At 44.2% G+C, this 16,079-nt stretch overlaps 1 protein-coding gene across 2 annotated transcripts in view; it reads left to right on the top strand.

The window, feature by feature from the left end:
- Nucleotides 1–16,079, top strand: part of npnt (nephronectin) — a 69,000-nt gene that overhangs the window by 26,854 nt on the left and 26,067 nt on the right. For both annotated transcript variants that reach the window (XM_033022130.1, XM_033022132.1), the window contains 5 exons: nt 1,949–2,068; nt 4,660–4,779; nt 6,432–6,566; nt 6,721–6,843; nt 9,613–9,945. In XM_033022130.1, coding sequence (XP_032878021.1) covers nt 1,949–2,068; nt 4,660–4,779; nt 6,432–6,566; nt 6,721–6,843; nt 9,613–9,945 — 831 coding nt within the window. The remainder of the gene's footprint in view (nt 1–1,948; nt 2,069–4,659; nt 4,780–6,431; nt 6,567–6,720; nt 6,844–9,612; nt 9,946–16,079) is intronic.

Below are 16,079 nucleotides of genomic sequence, written 5' to 3'. Positions count from 1 at the left end.
AAAAGCCTCTTAAATGCCACTATCTTATCTGTCTCCCCGACAGATAATACTAAGCTTGTGTATAGGAAAGGAAACAGAATTAGCAGGGTATGTGACAGTAAGTGGGCTTCATTCATTTTCCATAAGCAACATTCATACTCTCATCGCTTTTTTCAATGCATCTACATCCTCACCTGTGTCAGTGCAAAGCATTCCCCCTAAGAAATATTATACTGCATCTTGTCCGGATATTCCCTCCAGAAACTGCACTGTTTCCTGTCGGCAGTTTAGATATCCAGCTGAAATGCCTGTCTTGGAATCTCATCAAGGGCATTGAGCTGAAATGTTACACTTCTTTTCTCCCTCCACAGATGCTGAAAAGTTCTAGCATTCTTTGTTTGATTCTAAAACAAGGGGGTTGGACAGCCATGGGGATTATATCGATGTGGAAACAAGGAACCACAGAAGCTGGTTTCACAAATGGACACAAAGTGCTTGAGTAACTCAGCAGGTCAGGCAACTGTGTAGGAAGGAGCTTCAGATGCTGGTTTATACAGAAGATAGACACAAAATGCTTGAGTATCTCAGTGGGACAGGCAGCATCTCTGGGGAAAAGAGATAGGTTTTGGGAAGGTTCCTGAAGAAGGGTTCCACCTATTCCTTTTCTCCAGAGATGCTGCCTGACCCACTAAGTTACCCCAGCATTTTGTGTCTATCTCTGGTAACTTGGATCGGTGACATTTTGGAGTGAGACCCTTCTTCAAACTTTTGATTCTCCAGAACCTAACCTGCTGAGTTACACCAGCAGTTGGTATCCTTTTGGGATTATGTAGAGAGTAGGTCTGATTTTTATTGAAAGTCAGCATAGGAAAGTTAAAGCTAAATAGGTTGTAAGTTCCGATGATTCAGTGAATCAACCATGATATAAACCTGCAGCAAAATGCCACGACATAGTCTTACAGATAGTGCAGCAGTACTGGTGTATAGCAAGCACCCCAGCCCTAATGCTACAACATGCTTAGCCAACACGCCCAGCACCTCGGCTTCGTTGGCAGCACAGCGCTGGAGCGCTATCGTGGAGCGGAGCGGGTGATGCCTTGCCTGGGTCGCCGCGCTGGATCGACACGGTGGAGCTCCGGTGAGCTGTGACCGCCGTGTTCAACACCTCCGGGCTGCGGGTCTGCGGAGCGGAGCGGGCGGCGCCGACTTTAACATCGGGAGCCTGGGAGCTCCAACCCGGTGCGTCCCTGTCGGCTTCGGAAGCCGACAATCCCCTGCTAGGAAGCGGCCGTTCCAGGTGGCCCAGCCACTGTGAGGACTCTCCCGACGCCGGGGCAACACCACCCGGCCAGAACGGCCAGGAACATCGGGCCTCCGTAGAGGCAATCGCGGTGGCCTCAATAGGCCTGACTTTTGGGAGAACTGGGGTTGGGGACTGGACTCTGTGCCTTCCCCCACAGTGGTAACCACTGTGGGGGGATGATTTTTTTGTATATAATTATTATGTTAGTCTGTGTCCAAGATGGTTGTCGGAAGGGAGAGTGGACGCTTGCGCGCTTTAGCTGCCGCTGCTCTCTCTTCACATTGTGTTTTTTGATTTTGTGTCTTTGGAGCGATTTCTATCTTTAATTTGTATATTGATGATGTCCTTATTATTTATTTTTCTCCGACTATATGTTTTTTTCTCTTCTGTTAATCTTTGTAAAGTGTCCTTGAGATTTGAAAGGCGCCCGAAAATAAAATTTATTATTATTATTATTATACTTCAAGTAATATTGATTCAGTTACTGAACCACCCCAGCCAGAAGTCATCGCTTCTTAGCAATGAGAGTTTAATTTTTAATTGAAACAGAATGGGTAACCAGCATGAAATTATGATTTTTAACTCTTACGACTAGCAGCACTCATTTTGTAAATTAATCTGATGAGATCTGTCGGCATTAACTGTGAAATTTGTGTTTCTGAACAGATTTTAACGAGTGTGGGATGAAGCCTCGGCCATGCAAGCATCGGTGCATGAATACGTACGGCAGCTACAAGTGCTACTGCCTGAATGGCTACATGCTCATGTCTGATGGATCGTGTGCAAGTGAGTGACCTGCCTTTGACTAAATGCAATCTCAGGCTTCACTTTAGACTGTGCTTTCGGGACAGTCATGTACTTAACAGTCATATACTTAACATAAGCAAATGGGTGGCACAGTGGCGCAGCTGTTAGAGCTGCTGCCTCACAGTGCCAGAGAGCCGGGTTCAATCCTGACCTTGGGGATGTCTGGGCAGATTTTGTACATTCTCCCTGTGACTGCATGGTTTTCCTCCGGGTGCTCCGGTTTCCTCCCACATCTCAAAGATGTGCAGGTTTGTAAGTTAATTGGCCTCTGTAAGATTGTCCCAAATGTGTAAGGAGTGGATGCGAAAGTATGATAACATAGAACTAGTGTGAATGGGTGATCGATGGTTAGTCTTTTTCTATGCTGTATCTTTTGTTTAATCAAAAAATGTCCCCCAACATTTTTAAGAGGCCCCTTGGTCCATTGTGTCTCTGCTGGCCATAAAGTATCCATTTACATAAATGGTACGCTAATCCCATTTTATTCTCTCTGTATTTATGTCAATTTCCAGGTTTTACTATTTGCTTCCTGATTAGGGGTAATTTACAGAGTCATAGAGCCACAGTGTGGAAACAACTTGCCTACACTGACCAACATGGGCCATCTGCACTAGTCCCACATGCCTGCGCTTGGCGCATCTCCTTTTAAACCTATCCTATCCACGTACCTGTCCAAATGTTTTTTAAGTGTTGTGATAGTACCTGTCTCAACTACCTCCTCTGGCAGCTCGTTCCATACATCCACCACCATTTGTTTAAAAAGGCTGCCATCAGGCACTTATTAAAGATTTCCCACAACACCTTAAAGCCAAGTCCTCTGGTTCTCGCTTCCCCTACTCTGGGTAAAAGATTCTGCACATTAACTCTTTTTAATTTCCCCATGATATTATGCAACTCTATAAGATCACCCCTCATCCTCCTGCGCTCCAAAGAATAAAATCCTAGCCTGCTTAACTTCTCCCTATAGCTCAGGCCCTCGAGTCCTGGCAACATCCTTGTAAATCTTCTCTGTACCCTTTCCAGCTTAACAATATCAAATGACAATCAAACTGACTGTCCCCACTTCCCCCAGACCACGATCAGTCTGAAGAAGGGTCCCCACCTAAAACGTCACCTATCTATTATCTCCACGGATGCTGCCTGGCCCGCTGAGTTACTCCAGCATTTTGTGGTCAATCAAGCTGTTAGCTTTGGGTTGTGAAAGGAAATGGGAAATACTGGGAAATGACGGTCACAGGAAGAATGTGGAAATGTCCGACAGCTTCAGGATTGAACCCAGGTCACTAGTGCTGTATGGCAGCAGCTCTACCCGCCACATCACTATAAGTCTGTATAGGATGGAACTGCAGATGCTGGTTTACACCGACGATAAACACAAAATGCTGGAGTAACTCAGCGGGACAGGCAGCACCTCTGGAGAGAAGGAATGGGTGATGGTTTGGGTCAAGACCCTTCTTCAGACTCATAGGTCACTATAAGTCTTCTCTCCTAGAATCAGGTGAAGTTTTCTTCCCGATGTTACGTTCGTCACCATGACTCCATACAGAAGGTTGTCGTCCCAGTGCAAACATATATGTGTACAAATCTGTGCTGAAGCTTCCATGAGTGCTGCTGGTTCAGGGCTGTCATCTTTCAGATGAGATTAGGTTCCTGGAAGGTTTCCAAAGTGAAACATCCCACGGCATTACTTTGAAATGAAGTAAAGACAGCTCCAGTGACTTAACCAATAGATATTCACCATTAAAACATGTTATCAGGCCATTATCACAATGTGGAACTGCTCTGTGCCAGTTAGCTACAGGCTTATCACTGAAAGTACTCCGCTGATAGTTAAAAGATTTGCTTGACATCATGTTCAGACCAAAGGGCCATTTTGTGTGCTGTGTTTTATGTTCAACAACACATTGAGGGCTTGAACGATGCCACAGAATGCTAGCCTGTCAGTCTCTGGTGTCTTGGGAAATAGGAGAGTGAGAGCAAGCAGGTCGGAATGGGAGTGGGATGAATAGAGTAAACCCATGCAATACAGACATCTGTACAACGGGTTTTGGTTGTAACGAGGCTCCCGTTGCACCACCCCTCCCCCGCCCACTTCCGCCAGATTACCCGGTGAGCTGGTGCCACATGGCGGGTGTTTTGGTTGTGGGAGTAGAGAGAGTGAGCAGCATGAAGGTTGCGTGAGTGCTGGACCCGTCCCTGACGTACCACGTTTGTGAATTCATGCTGGTTTAACCCCAATCCTTCAATGCTGTGTTTCTTCCGTACCGGCCTTGGGTTAAACTAGTTAATATTTACCTCCCTCACTCGGTTAAAGCAGCCATTCGGCAATAACGGACACCATACCCCCCCCCCCCCCCCCCCCCCCCCCCCCCCAACCACCTGGGGTCCGTTATAACGAGGGTATACTGTATTAAAGTGAGGCCACATTGCCTGAACCATTAACTTGTCCGTGTGTTCAGGGGCAAATAGACCAGGGCACACGTTGCCAATGCCAGCTACCTGCATGCGAGCTGAGGATGCTGACTTGCTGGCGCTGGTGTGTGAATGAACTAGCTTGCATCTGTCGACAGATACACGATCGTGCGCCATGGCAAACTGCCAGTACGGCTGTGATAAGGTGAAAGGAGAAATCCACTGCCGTTGTCCATCTGCTGGGCTACAGCTTGCTCCAGACAGCAGGACCTGCGTAGGTGAGTATCTCAGCATTTCTTCACAGCGGACAGTTCTTCCAGACAATGTTCTGGTTGAAAGATCTAGAGGCAGCAGTAGAACTTAAATAAATTAAATTTGAATAGCTTGAATTAGTTTAGTTTAATTAAAAAAAAATAGGTGCAGGAGTAGGCCATTCGATCTTCGAGCCAGCACCGCCATTCAATATGATCATGGTTGATCATCTAAAATCAGTACGCCGTTCCTGCTTTTTCCCCATATCCTTGATTTCTTTAGCCCTAAGAGCTAAATCTAACTCTCAATTGTAGACATCCAGTGAATCAGCCTTCACTGCCTTCTGTGGCAGAGAATTCCACAGATTCACAACTCTCTGGGTAAATTTTTTTTTCCTCATCTCAGTCCTAAATGGCTTACCCCTTATTCTTAAACTGTGCCTCCTGGTTCTGGACTCGCCCAACATCGGAAACATTTTTCCTGCATCTACCCTGTCTAAACCTTGAATAATTTTATATGTTTCTATAAGATATCCTCTCATCCTTCTAAATTCCAGTGAATACAAGCCCAGTCGACACATTCTTTCATCATATGTCAGTCCCACCATCCCGGGAATTAACCTGGTGAACCTACGCTGCACTCCCTCAATAGCTATAATGTCCTTCCTCAAATTTGGAGAGCAAAATTGCACACAATACTCCAGATGCAGTTTCACCAGGGCCTTGTACAACTGCAGTAGGTTTTCCTTGCTACTAAATTTAAATCCTCTCGCACTGAAGGCCAACATGCTATTAGCTTTCTTCACTGCCTGCTGTACCTGCATGCTTACTTTCAGTGACTGATGTACAAGCACACCCAGGTCTCGTTGCACCTCCCCTTTTCCTAATCTGACACCATTCAGATAATAATCTGCCTTCCTGTTCTTGCCACCAAAGTGGATAACCTCATATTTATCCACTTTATACTACATCTGCCATGCATCTTCCCATTCACCCAACCTATCTAAATCACCCTGCAGCCTCCTCGTAGCTCACACTGCCACCCAGCTTTGTTTCCTCCGCAAATTTGGAGATGTTACATTTAATTCCCTCGTCTAAATTGTTAATATATATTGTAAATAACTGGAGTCCCAGCATCGAGCCACGTGGCACCCCACTGGTGCTATTACCTATTGTCACTGCTTTATTTACTATTGTCATGTATGAGCATAAAGACTAAGTATGATTACATTCAAGCCGTCCACAGTGTTCTGATGCAGGATAAAGAGAATAATGTTTAGTGCAAGATAAAGTCCGATTGAAGATAGTCTGAGGATCTGCAATGAGGTCAGACCTGCTCTCTAGTTGTTGGTAGGATGGTGCAGTTGCCTGATAACAGCTGGGAAGAAACAGCCCCTGAATCTGGAGGTGTGTGTTTTCAAACTTCTGCACCTCTTGCCTGATGGAAGAGGGAGTGGCCGGGGTGAGACGGGTCCTTGATTATGCTGCTGACCTTGCTGAAGCAGCATGAAATGTATTTCCCTTTGGTCAATCCTTTGGTTGCTGCTTACATGCTTCAGCATCAGTTTATTTAACGAAGACGTCACGGTGAAGAGGTTTGGATGTTAGTGTTTTAGTACATGGAGCAGTACAAATGGAAGTTGCTGTTGATTTGACCACCTCCTGTAATTTCCTTTCAGACGTTGACGAGTGTGCTGCTGGCAGGGTTGTGTGCCCTCGTTTCCGGAAATGCATTAATACATTTGGAAGTTACTTCTGCAAATGCCACGATGGCTTTGAACTGCGGTACTACGATGGGAAGTATCGGTGTCTAGGTGAGTGGTAAGGACTCTGTCTAACAAAGGCCCCCAATAGTTACTGGCCTGTGGAGAATAAACTTTGCATCTGAACCTTTGACGTGATTGGCAGAGTTGTAGACGTGATAAGAATGGGAAGCCACATTGACATTTTTGTTCCCTTCTCTCCTAGATATCGATGAGTGTTCAAGGAGGACACATAAATGCAATTCCTTTGCTACCTGTCACAATATACCAGGCTTTTATAAATGCAAGTGTGTGAGAGGCTTCTGGGGCAATGGTTACGGCTGTACAGGTATGTACATCAACTCAAACAGAGCAGCCTAATAACTCCTCATGTTTTAGAATAGTTCTTCACATTCCAAACAGAGGGTGGTGAATCTGTGGAATTCATTGCCACGAAAGGCTGCGGAGGCCAAGACATTGGGTATTTTCTAAGTGTAGATTGATAGATTCTTGATTATTAAGTTGTCAGAGGATGTAGGGAAAAGCCAAGAGAATGTGGTTGAGGGGAAAATAGATCAGCCATGATTGAATGGCAGAACGGACTTGATGGACCGAATGCCCTAATTATGCTCCTATGTCTCATTATCTTATGGTCTTTATTATTTATAACTTGCATGGAGAGAGAAGAGGGCAATAGCTGTAACTGAATTTCAAAAAGCATTGGGAAAGGCGTGATGGGGCAAATGGTCACCTTTAGTCACCTTGTTGATTCTATAAATCCAGTATCAATCATGACCTCACAATTGTGAGACCCTTTCCTGAGTTGATTGAATTGTTCACAGTAAAGTTTGCCTGAACCTCAGTCATCTTTGTCTGAAATCAACTTGATATTTCTCTGCCGCTCAAAGCAGGAAAATATATTGGTTATAATGCAGGTATAGAGTGTCTTTGCATGTTTGAAATAATGTGCAATATTAGAACCATGCTAGATTTGGGATTTTGTTATTACAAACAAATTAAATAAAGCCTGCCTGCTGAATATGAGTGGACAAAGTGGTTGACGCCAGCTACCTCTTCTATAGAGGATAGACATGCTGTCCATTTAACTTTTCTGAAGAAGGGTCCCGACCCAAAACATCACCTAACATCAGCGGTAGAGTTACTACCTCACAGCAACAGCGATCCGGGTTTGATCCTGACCTCGGATGCTGTCTGAGTGGAGTTTGTATGTTCTCCCTGTGACCGCATGGGTTTTCTCCGGGTGCTCCCGTTTCCTCCCACTTTGCGATGTAAAGCGCCTTGAGTATTAGAAAGGCGCTATATAAATCCCATCCATTATTCCACAGGCGTGCAGATTTGTAGGTTAATTGGCTTCTGTAAATTGCCCCTGGTCTGTACAATATGAAACTGAGATAACATAGAACTAGGGTATGGGTGATCGATGTTCGGTGTGGGCTGTTTCCATGCTGTATCTCTCTAAACTATCCATGTTCTCCAATGATGCCGCCTGACCCACTAAGTTTCTCCAGCACTTTGTGTATTATCTTTACATAGACTACACTTAGCCATTGTCCCAAACCAGGTGCATGTGGGATTTGACTTAAAAAACCTTCTAGAAATGTTACTTGAAAAATTCTGTCCTTTCTGCTGCATGCTTTATTCAGAAAGAAAACATATTGAGGACACCGTTTTATAAGATTATATTTATAATATTATTTATTTATAAAATTATTATGGACACAAAAAAAAATTAGTGCCAAAGTATTCCCACTTCTTAAAACTTTGCATTCTTACTGACATTTTGGAAATAATTATCTATAATTTAGACGGGTACGTGGAGAGGACAGATATAGAGGGATTTGGGCCTGTTTCAAACACAGGCAGGTGAGACTATTGTAGATGAGACATGTTAGTCGCCGTGGGCATGTTTGTCCTATGGGGCCTGTTTTCATGCTGCATGACTATTTTTTTTATTTTTAAATTGTGCCTGTGCAGACTTGTCAAATTTTCAAGTAATAAATTAGTATGTCAAATTTTAAGGCAGAGATTGTTTACATTAACTGGCCATGCTACAATTACATCCTCATCCTCCCTTCAGCAGAGAATGTACTAGTAATGTGACAAGTTTACATACTGTAACATCTCCAAACTGACATTGGAATGTTTCATGTCAGTTTATTTGAAAAAGCAGAACTAGGAAGTCAATTCTATCTCTGCCACTTGGTGAAAATATCCACCAATGGCCAAACCCAGCACCTGAAGAGGATTGGATCTTGTCCCCATTTTGTGTTTAATGCAGTGGGTAATCACGTATTAGCATATGGGCGAGATCAAGCGTAGACTTGGTGACCATTTCACTAAACACTTGCGCTTGGTTCGCTAAGGCCTACGAGATCTTTCAGTTGCCAAACATTTTAAATCCCCTTCCCATTCCCATACTGACCTTAGGGTCCTGGGCCTTCTCCATTGTCAGAGTGAGGCCATACGCAAACAGGAGGATCAGCACCTCATATCACCTGTTCACACTAGTTCTATGTTATCCCTCTTTCTTCATCCACTCCCAACTCACTGGAGGCAGATTACAGAGGCCAATTAACCCAAAAACCTGCACGTCTTGTGGATGTGGGCAGAAACCAGAACACCCGGAGGAAATGGTAGGGTGAACGTGCAAACTCCACACGAGCATTACCCGAGGTCAGGATCGAACCCCGGGACTCTGGCGCTGTGAGGCAGCTGCTCTACCAGCTGCACCACTGTGCTGTCAGAAAGTTTGACTAATATGAGTAAAAATGTATAAGTAGCAACAAATTGGATAAATGATTGAAATTAATTTGCTCACATTTTTATTATCCCTTTTTCTCCAGATATTGTTTGTTAGTCCAAAGATCAGACATGTCACCTACCTTAGGCCCTTTGGCAATGTCTTGAGTGTCTGGTGTATGTGTGTGAGACTAAAGCAGGCTGATTCTCTTTTGTGTCTGTGTTGCCTCAAAGCCAAGATCGTGCTGTCATTTTAAAGCTAATAACAAACATTGAACTACTGTGTACAATGAACAATGTGATTTAAACATTGGCAAACCAGTCACTATTTAATGGCACTGACTCTCTTGTTTTTCAGTTGACAAGAAATACCCTGTGTTTACGATCCCACCCAAAGGCGGAAACAATGGAACTGGGAATGGTATTTATGTGCCCAACACCACCCCAGCAATGAGTAGGAGGAAAACCACCACGGTGACCCCGCCATTCATTAGCAAGAAGCCAGAGGTCAAAACACAACGTCCCATCCCAACCACAAAGCCAAGCACAACCACAGCCGCGACAACAACAGTAAGGACAACAACAATTGCAACCACAACCAGCACAACCTCAGCTGCAACCACGACGTTAGCCACGCCGGTGGACAACAGAATACCCATTGAAGTCCCACGGCAAAGAGGGGATGTTTTCAGTAAGTACCTGAACTATTACAATGCTACATTTTGTTGTTCAGAAAGTTCAGGGAACTGTTCTGTCATTGAGCTAGAAACTATGGAACAAAACAAAATGACGGGAAAATATGTGGATATTTCACACAGAGGGAGGTGGGTATATGGACCAAGCTGCCAGAAGAAGTAGAAACAATAAAATGCATATGCTAGTTTACACAAGAGGACACAAGCTTCTTGAGTAACTCAGTGGGTCAGGCAGCATCTCTAGAGAACATGGATAGTTGATGTTTAAGATCAGGACCCTTCTTCAGACTTTGTGTATTTTTGCCAGAGGAGGTAGATAAGACGGGTCTTATTATAGCATTTAAAAGGCATTTGGACTGGTATCTGGATAGGAAAGGTTTGGTGGGACATGGGCCAAAAGCAGGCAGGTTGGACTAGTTTAGAGGGCATGTTGGTCGGCATTGGCAAGTCGTGCTGAAGGGTCTGTTTCCGTGCTGTATGATCCTATAACTATGATATGAATGTATTCATTTTCCTACGTCAATGCCTGTGTGTGATTAAAATTCATTCACATTATAAATTATATTGTGGATTCTACATTTTCCCTTTTCCATTAGAGGTCCTATGTTGAACAAGGTGTAATTTTGATTAGATGAAACTTGCTAAACTGCATTCCAGTTCAACGAACCATCTGCTGGAGGAAGTTAGCACTTTGAGCAGCATCTGAGTGGGGAAAGGAATTGCTAATTGTTCGACCTGCAACGTTGACAATCTGCTGTTTGCATGTTCATAATACTTCTAAAAAAGAAAATTCTTCGCATGCGTATGTGACAAGCAGAACAGTGGCGCATCTCGTCGGGCCACTCCCTCAGTTCCAGAGGCCGGGATCGATTCTGACCTCAGGTGCAGTGTGGAGTTTGCACGTTCTCTCTGTGCATGGGTTTCTCCGGGTGCTCCGGTTTCCTCCCACATCTCAAAGGGGTGCAGGTTTGTAGGTAAATTGGCACCCAAAAATTGTCCCGAGTGTCATAGTCATTGAGTTATACAGCATGGACAGCAGCGGTCCAACTTACGCATGCCGAACAAGATGCTCCATCTACACTACCCATAGAATATCAGCGTTCGACTGATATCCTTTTAAATCCTTCCTATCCATGTACCTTTCCAAATGTGTTTTAAATGTTGTTCTCATACTTGCCTCAATTACTGACAGCTCTTTGCATAAACCCACCACACTGTGTGTGAAAAAGTGTGGATGCAAAAGTGGGATAAGAGAACTAGTGTGGATGTGTGATCGATGGTCAGCATGGACTCGGTGGGCCGAAGGGCCTGTTTCCATCCTGCGTTTTACATTTTCATATCAAATAATTTCCTCCAATTGCAGAATCAACACTAAAAAGTGTTTATATCAGTCCAGCTGTTTTATTAGGCAGTTTCTTGTAGTTCAGTTGAAAACTAAATGTGGAATAAAGATGTTCAAATTGCATTTAACGTGATTGATGTAAGCATCTGAAGAACCAGGCATTTGGCCAGCTTTCAACCCAACAATGACCATTGATTTCTCTCACATCAAGTACCTCTTGCATTCCCCTCCCCCCCCCCCCCCCCCCCCCCCCCCCCGTCTCCCACCCTACTCGTCCTCCCAGTTTCACTGTTCACATTCCTGTATCCCTCTTGTTATCACACATTTCCCAGCCAACAATGGGCCATTATGGGCTCCACCCTTCCTGAGGTCACCCGTGGCCGCCTCTGATGTGTTCTGGCCTTTTCTCGCCTCCAGCTTATGTCACTCCAACCTCTACTTTCAGTCTGAAGAAGAGTTCCGACCCGAAACGTCACCTATTCTTTTTCTCCAGAAATGCTGCCTGACGCTGAGTTACTCCAGCATTTTGTGTCTATCTTCGGTGTAAATCAGTACCTGTAGTTCCTTCCAAAACAATTAATTCTTGTGTTAATTATCTTCTTCCCGTATTGTATCCCATTGTTGCTTCTCGTGTCCAGCCTCAAGGCAGTGAAAGCACACACAGGCCGCTAAGACCACTCCTCTTTATAAAGCTATTTGTACTCCAATGCTCCCCTCTTCCTTCTAGGGATGTAGTAAACTTCCACTTACCAGCTTTCCTTGGCTCTCAACAGGGAGGAGCAGAGGGTAGGTGGAAGGAGCATGCTGAACTTCTGCACAGCTGTATAACAAGGCACATGCATATATTACATTTCCAAGCCAGTGTAGGAGTTCTGGACCTATTTTTTTAAATTGAAAGAGACAGCATGGAAATAGGCCATGGGCCCACTGTGTCAACTATGACCATCGATCACCCATTCATACTAATTCCAAGTTATCCCACTATTGCATCCACACCCTACACACTAGGGACAATTTACAGAGGCCAATTAACCTACAAATCTGCACGTCGTTAGGAGACACGATAAACATTAGGATTGAACACGGGACTCTGGCGCTGTGAGGCAGCAGCTCTACCAGCGGTGCCACTGTGCTGCTCCTTTAAAGCCGAGCATTCTGTGAACCCAATGAAGCAAGACTGTGGCTTGTGGCTGTTGACTATGATTGGAAAGCTTTGGCCTGTTCCCTCTTGTTGAACTTCGATCCAAGTCTGTGTCTGGGAGCTAACAGTTCCGCATGCGACGTGCCAGCTTCCTGACAATAATGAGCCAAACCTTATTCTATTTCAGGCAATAGTTACGATAAACATAAAGCAATGGGCCAAGGAATGAATTTCAAAAGCCCCACAAAATTTATTGGAACTCTGCAGAGTCCATGCAAGAGTGGATGAAAAAGTGGGATAACATAGAACTAGAATGAGCAGGTGATCGATGGTTGGCATGAACCCTGTGGGGCGAATGGCGTGATTCCATGCTATATCTCTAAACTAAATTAAAAATTCAATAGATATCAAATATCTCCCAATTTAGTAATTTTACCTTTACGCCACCACACAACATTTGCTCCAGGGACATGTAATATTTTTAAATGATGTAACAATTCCTCCTGTAAGTAGACTGAGAAATCATTCACCAACTCAATTAGGCTCTTAATATCTAAGTGACATTCCAAACATTTCTGTCATAGTTAGAATTCATCTCACCCAGTGATGTGCTTATACCTGATGGTCTAGGCTCAAGCCTATCCAAGAAACACATAGCCAAAGGTGGACCTCAGTACTGTTAGCATACTTTGCAGAGATTTTTTAAACTACAAAGCAAAATTCAAAGCAAAATTTCCACAGATTATTGTATATGTATGTCCCAAAAAATCTTCACAAATCTGTCTTAATATTTATGTCTTAATACACAGCATGCTGGAGTAATTCAGCAGGACAGGCAGAATTTCTAGAGGTCATGGATAGCGATGTTTTGGGTGGGACCCTTCTTAAAACTGCATGTCCATGTCCTCCAGAGATGCTGCCTGACCCGCTGAGTTTCTCCAACACTTTGTATCTGCAGTTCCTTGTGTCTCCATCTTAATATTTATTAATATGCACCGACTGTACAAGTTGCCACTTTCCTATACAGATTTAGACTCAGATTGGAAATGGTCCATTCAGTCTACTGTCCATGCTGTCCCATTTGCTCCAGGGACATGCAATCTTTCTAAATGATTTAACAATTCCTCAATGATCAGCAAGTACCCATTTACATGAATTTTATGGTATTCACGTTTTATTCTTCCCATATTTCCATCACCTCTCCCACAACGCTATCAATCATGTACACTCTAAGCACAATTAAACCACAGCTTTTTCTTGGGATCTGAGAGCAAACTGGAACAGCCTGGGGAAGTTCACATGGTGACAGGGAGAACGTGCAAACTCCACAGTGTCAGCACCTGACGTCACTGGAGTTGTGAGGAAGTAGCTGTGCCAGTGTGCTGCCCATTTCACAGGCTGTTCCATTTATCACCAGATGCCCAAGCCTAGAAATTGGACCTCTTCTATTTGTGAAATGCATTCTCTATAGGTAGTGATCATTCTAAATCATGCAGGTTGCATTTTACTGTAACGGAATGGGAGGAAGCATCCTAATAATGTTTTGAAGGTGATTTTCTCCATTTTCACAACTCTTAAAGGGCCTGTGATTGGAGATTAAGACTAGGGGCAGCACAGGGGCGTTAGAGTTGTGCACAATGTTGCGGTAAATTTCTGCTGAATTTTGTTTAGAGCCACAATGTGGAAACAAGCCCTTCAGCCCACCCAGCTCGTGCTGACCACCGATTACTTGTACACTATCCTACACACTAGGGACAATTTTAATTGAAACCAATTAACTGACATACCTGCACGTCTTTGGAATATGGGACGAAAACGGAGCAACTGGAGAAAATCTACACAGTTACAGAACGTACAAACTCCGTACAGACAGGGTCTTTTGCGCTCTAAGTCAGTAACTCTACTGCTGTGCCACTGTGCCACCATGGCACCCGCTTTGGCACCAGGAAGCCAACAGCCCATCTGATACAAAAGAGACTGCAGATACTAAAATCTAGAACCAAAATTCACTACAGTTGTGTATAATGATGCGTAAAGAGTGCATAGACAGATCAACACTGGATTGATGCACCTAGTGTTCACCTCGTATTCACTCCCACCTGGTCCCCTCTCCCTGATAATCTGGCTCTAAGCAGATCAACAGATTTAATTTGGTTTTGTGTGGTGAAAGGGAGCCATTTAAAATACAGATAATAAAAGCGAGAAAGAAGTCAAAGACACAGTCTCATTGTGTCTGGGTTGGCAATGCTAAAGAACACTTAGAAACATAGAAACATAGAAATTAGGTGCAGGAGTAGGCCATTCGGCCCTTCGAGCCTGCACCGCCATTCAATATGATCATGGCTGATCATCCAACTCAGTATCCCGTACCTGCCTTCTCTCCATACCCTCTGATCCCCTTAGCCACAAGGGCCACATCTAACTCCCTCTTAAATATAGCCAATGAACTGGCCTCGACTACCCTCTGTGGCAGGGAGTTCCAGAGATTCACCACTCTCTGTGTGAAAAAGGTTCTTCTCATCTCGGTTTTAAAGGATTTCCCCCTTATCCTTAAGCTGTGACCCCTTGTCCTGGACTTCCCCAACATCGGGAGCAATCTTCCTGCATCTAGCCTGTCCAACCCCTTAAGAATTTTGTAAGTTTCTATAAGATCCCCTCTCAATCTCCTAAATTCTAGAGAGTATAAACCAAGTCTATCCAGTCTTTCTTCATAAGACAGTCCTGACATCCCAGGAATCAGTCTGGTGAACCTTCTCTGCACTCCCTCTATGGCAATAATGTCCTTCCTCAGATTTGGAGACCAAAACTGTACGCAATACTCCAGGTGTGGTCTCACCAAGACCCTGTACAACTGCAGTAGAACCTCCCTGCTCCTATACTCAAATCCTTTTGCTATGAAAGCTAACATACCATTCGCTTTCTTCACTGCCTGCTGCACCTGCATGCCCACTTTCAATGACTGGTGTACCATGACACCCAGGTCTCGTTGCATCTCCCCTTTTCCTAGTCGGCCACCATTTAGATAATAGTCTGCTTTCCTGTTTTTGCCACCAAAATGGATAACCTCACATTTATCCACATTATACTGCATCTGCCAAACATTTGCCCACTCACCCAGCCTATCCAAGTCACCTTGCAGTCTCCTATCATCCTCCTCACAGCTAACACTGCCCCCCAGCTTAGTGTCATCCGCAAACTTGGAGATATTGCCTTCAATTCCCTCATCCAGATCATTAATATATATTGTAAATAGCTGGGGTCCCAGCACTGAGCCTTGCGGTACCCCACTAGTCACTGCCTGCCATTGTGAAAAGGACCCGTTTACTCCTACTCTTTGCTTCCTGTTTGCCAGCCAGTTCTCTATCCACATCAATACTGAACCCCCAATGCCGTGTGCTTTAAGTTTGTAAACTAATCTCTTATGTGGGACCTTGTCGAAAGCCTTCTGGAAGTCCAGATACACCACATCCACTGGTTCTCCCCTATCCACGCTACTAGTTACATCCTCGAAAAATTATATAAGATTCGTCAGACATGATTTACCTTTTGTAAATCCATGCTGAATTTGTCCAATAATTTCACCACTTTCCAAATGTGCAGCTATCCCATCTTTAATAACTGATTCTAGCAGTTTCCCCACTACCGAT

This window comes from Amblyraja radiata, chromosome 1 (assembly GCF_010909765.2).
Source record: "Amblyraja radiata isolate CabotCenter1 chromosome 1, sAmbRad1.1.pri, whole genome shotgun sequence".
NCBI classification, from domain to species: Eukaryota; Metazoa; Chordata; class Chondrichthyes; order Rajiformes; family Rajidae; genus Amblyraja; species Amblyraja radiata.
The sequence above is the reverse complement of the archived record's forward strand: the minus strand, read 5'-3'. Positions and strand labels throughout refer to the sequence as shown.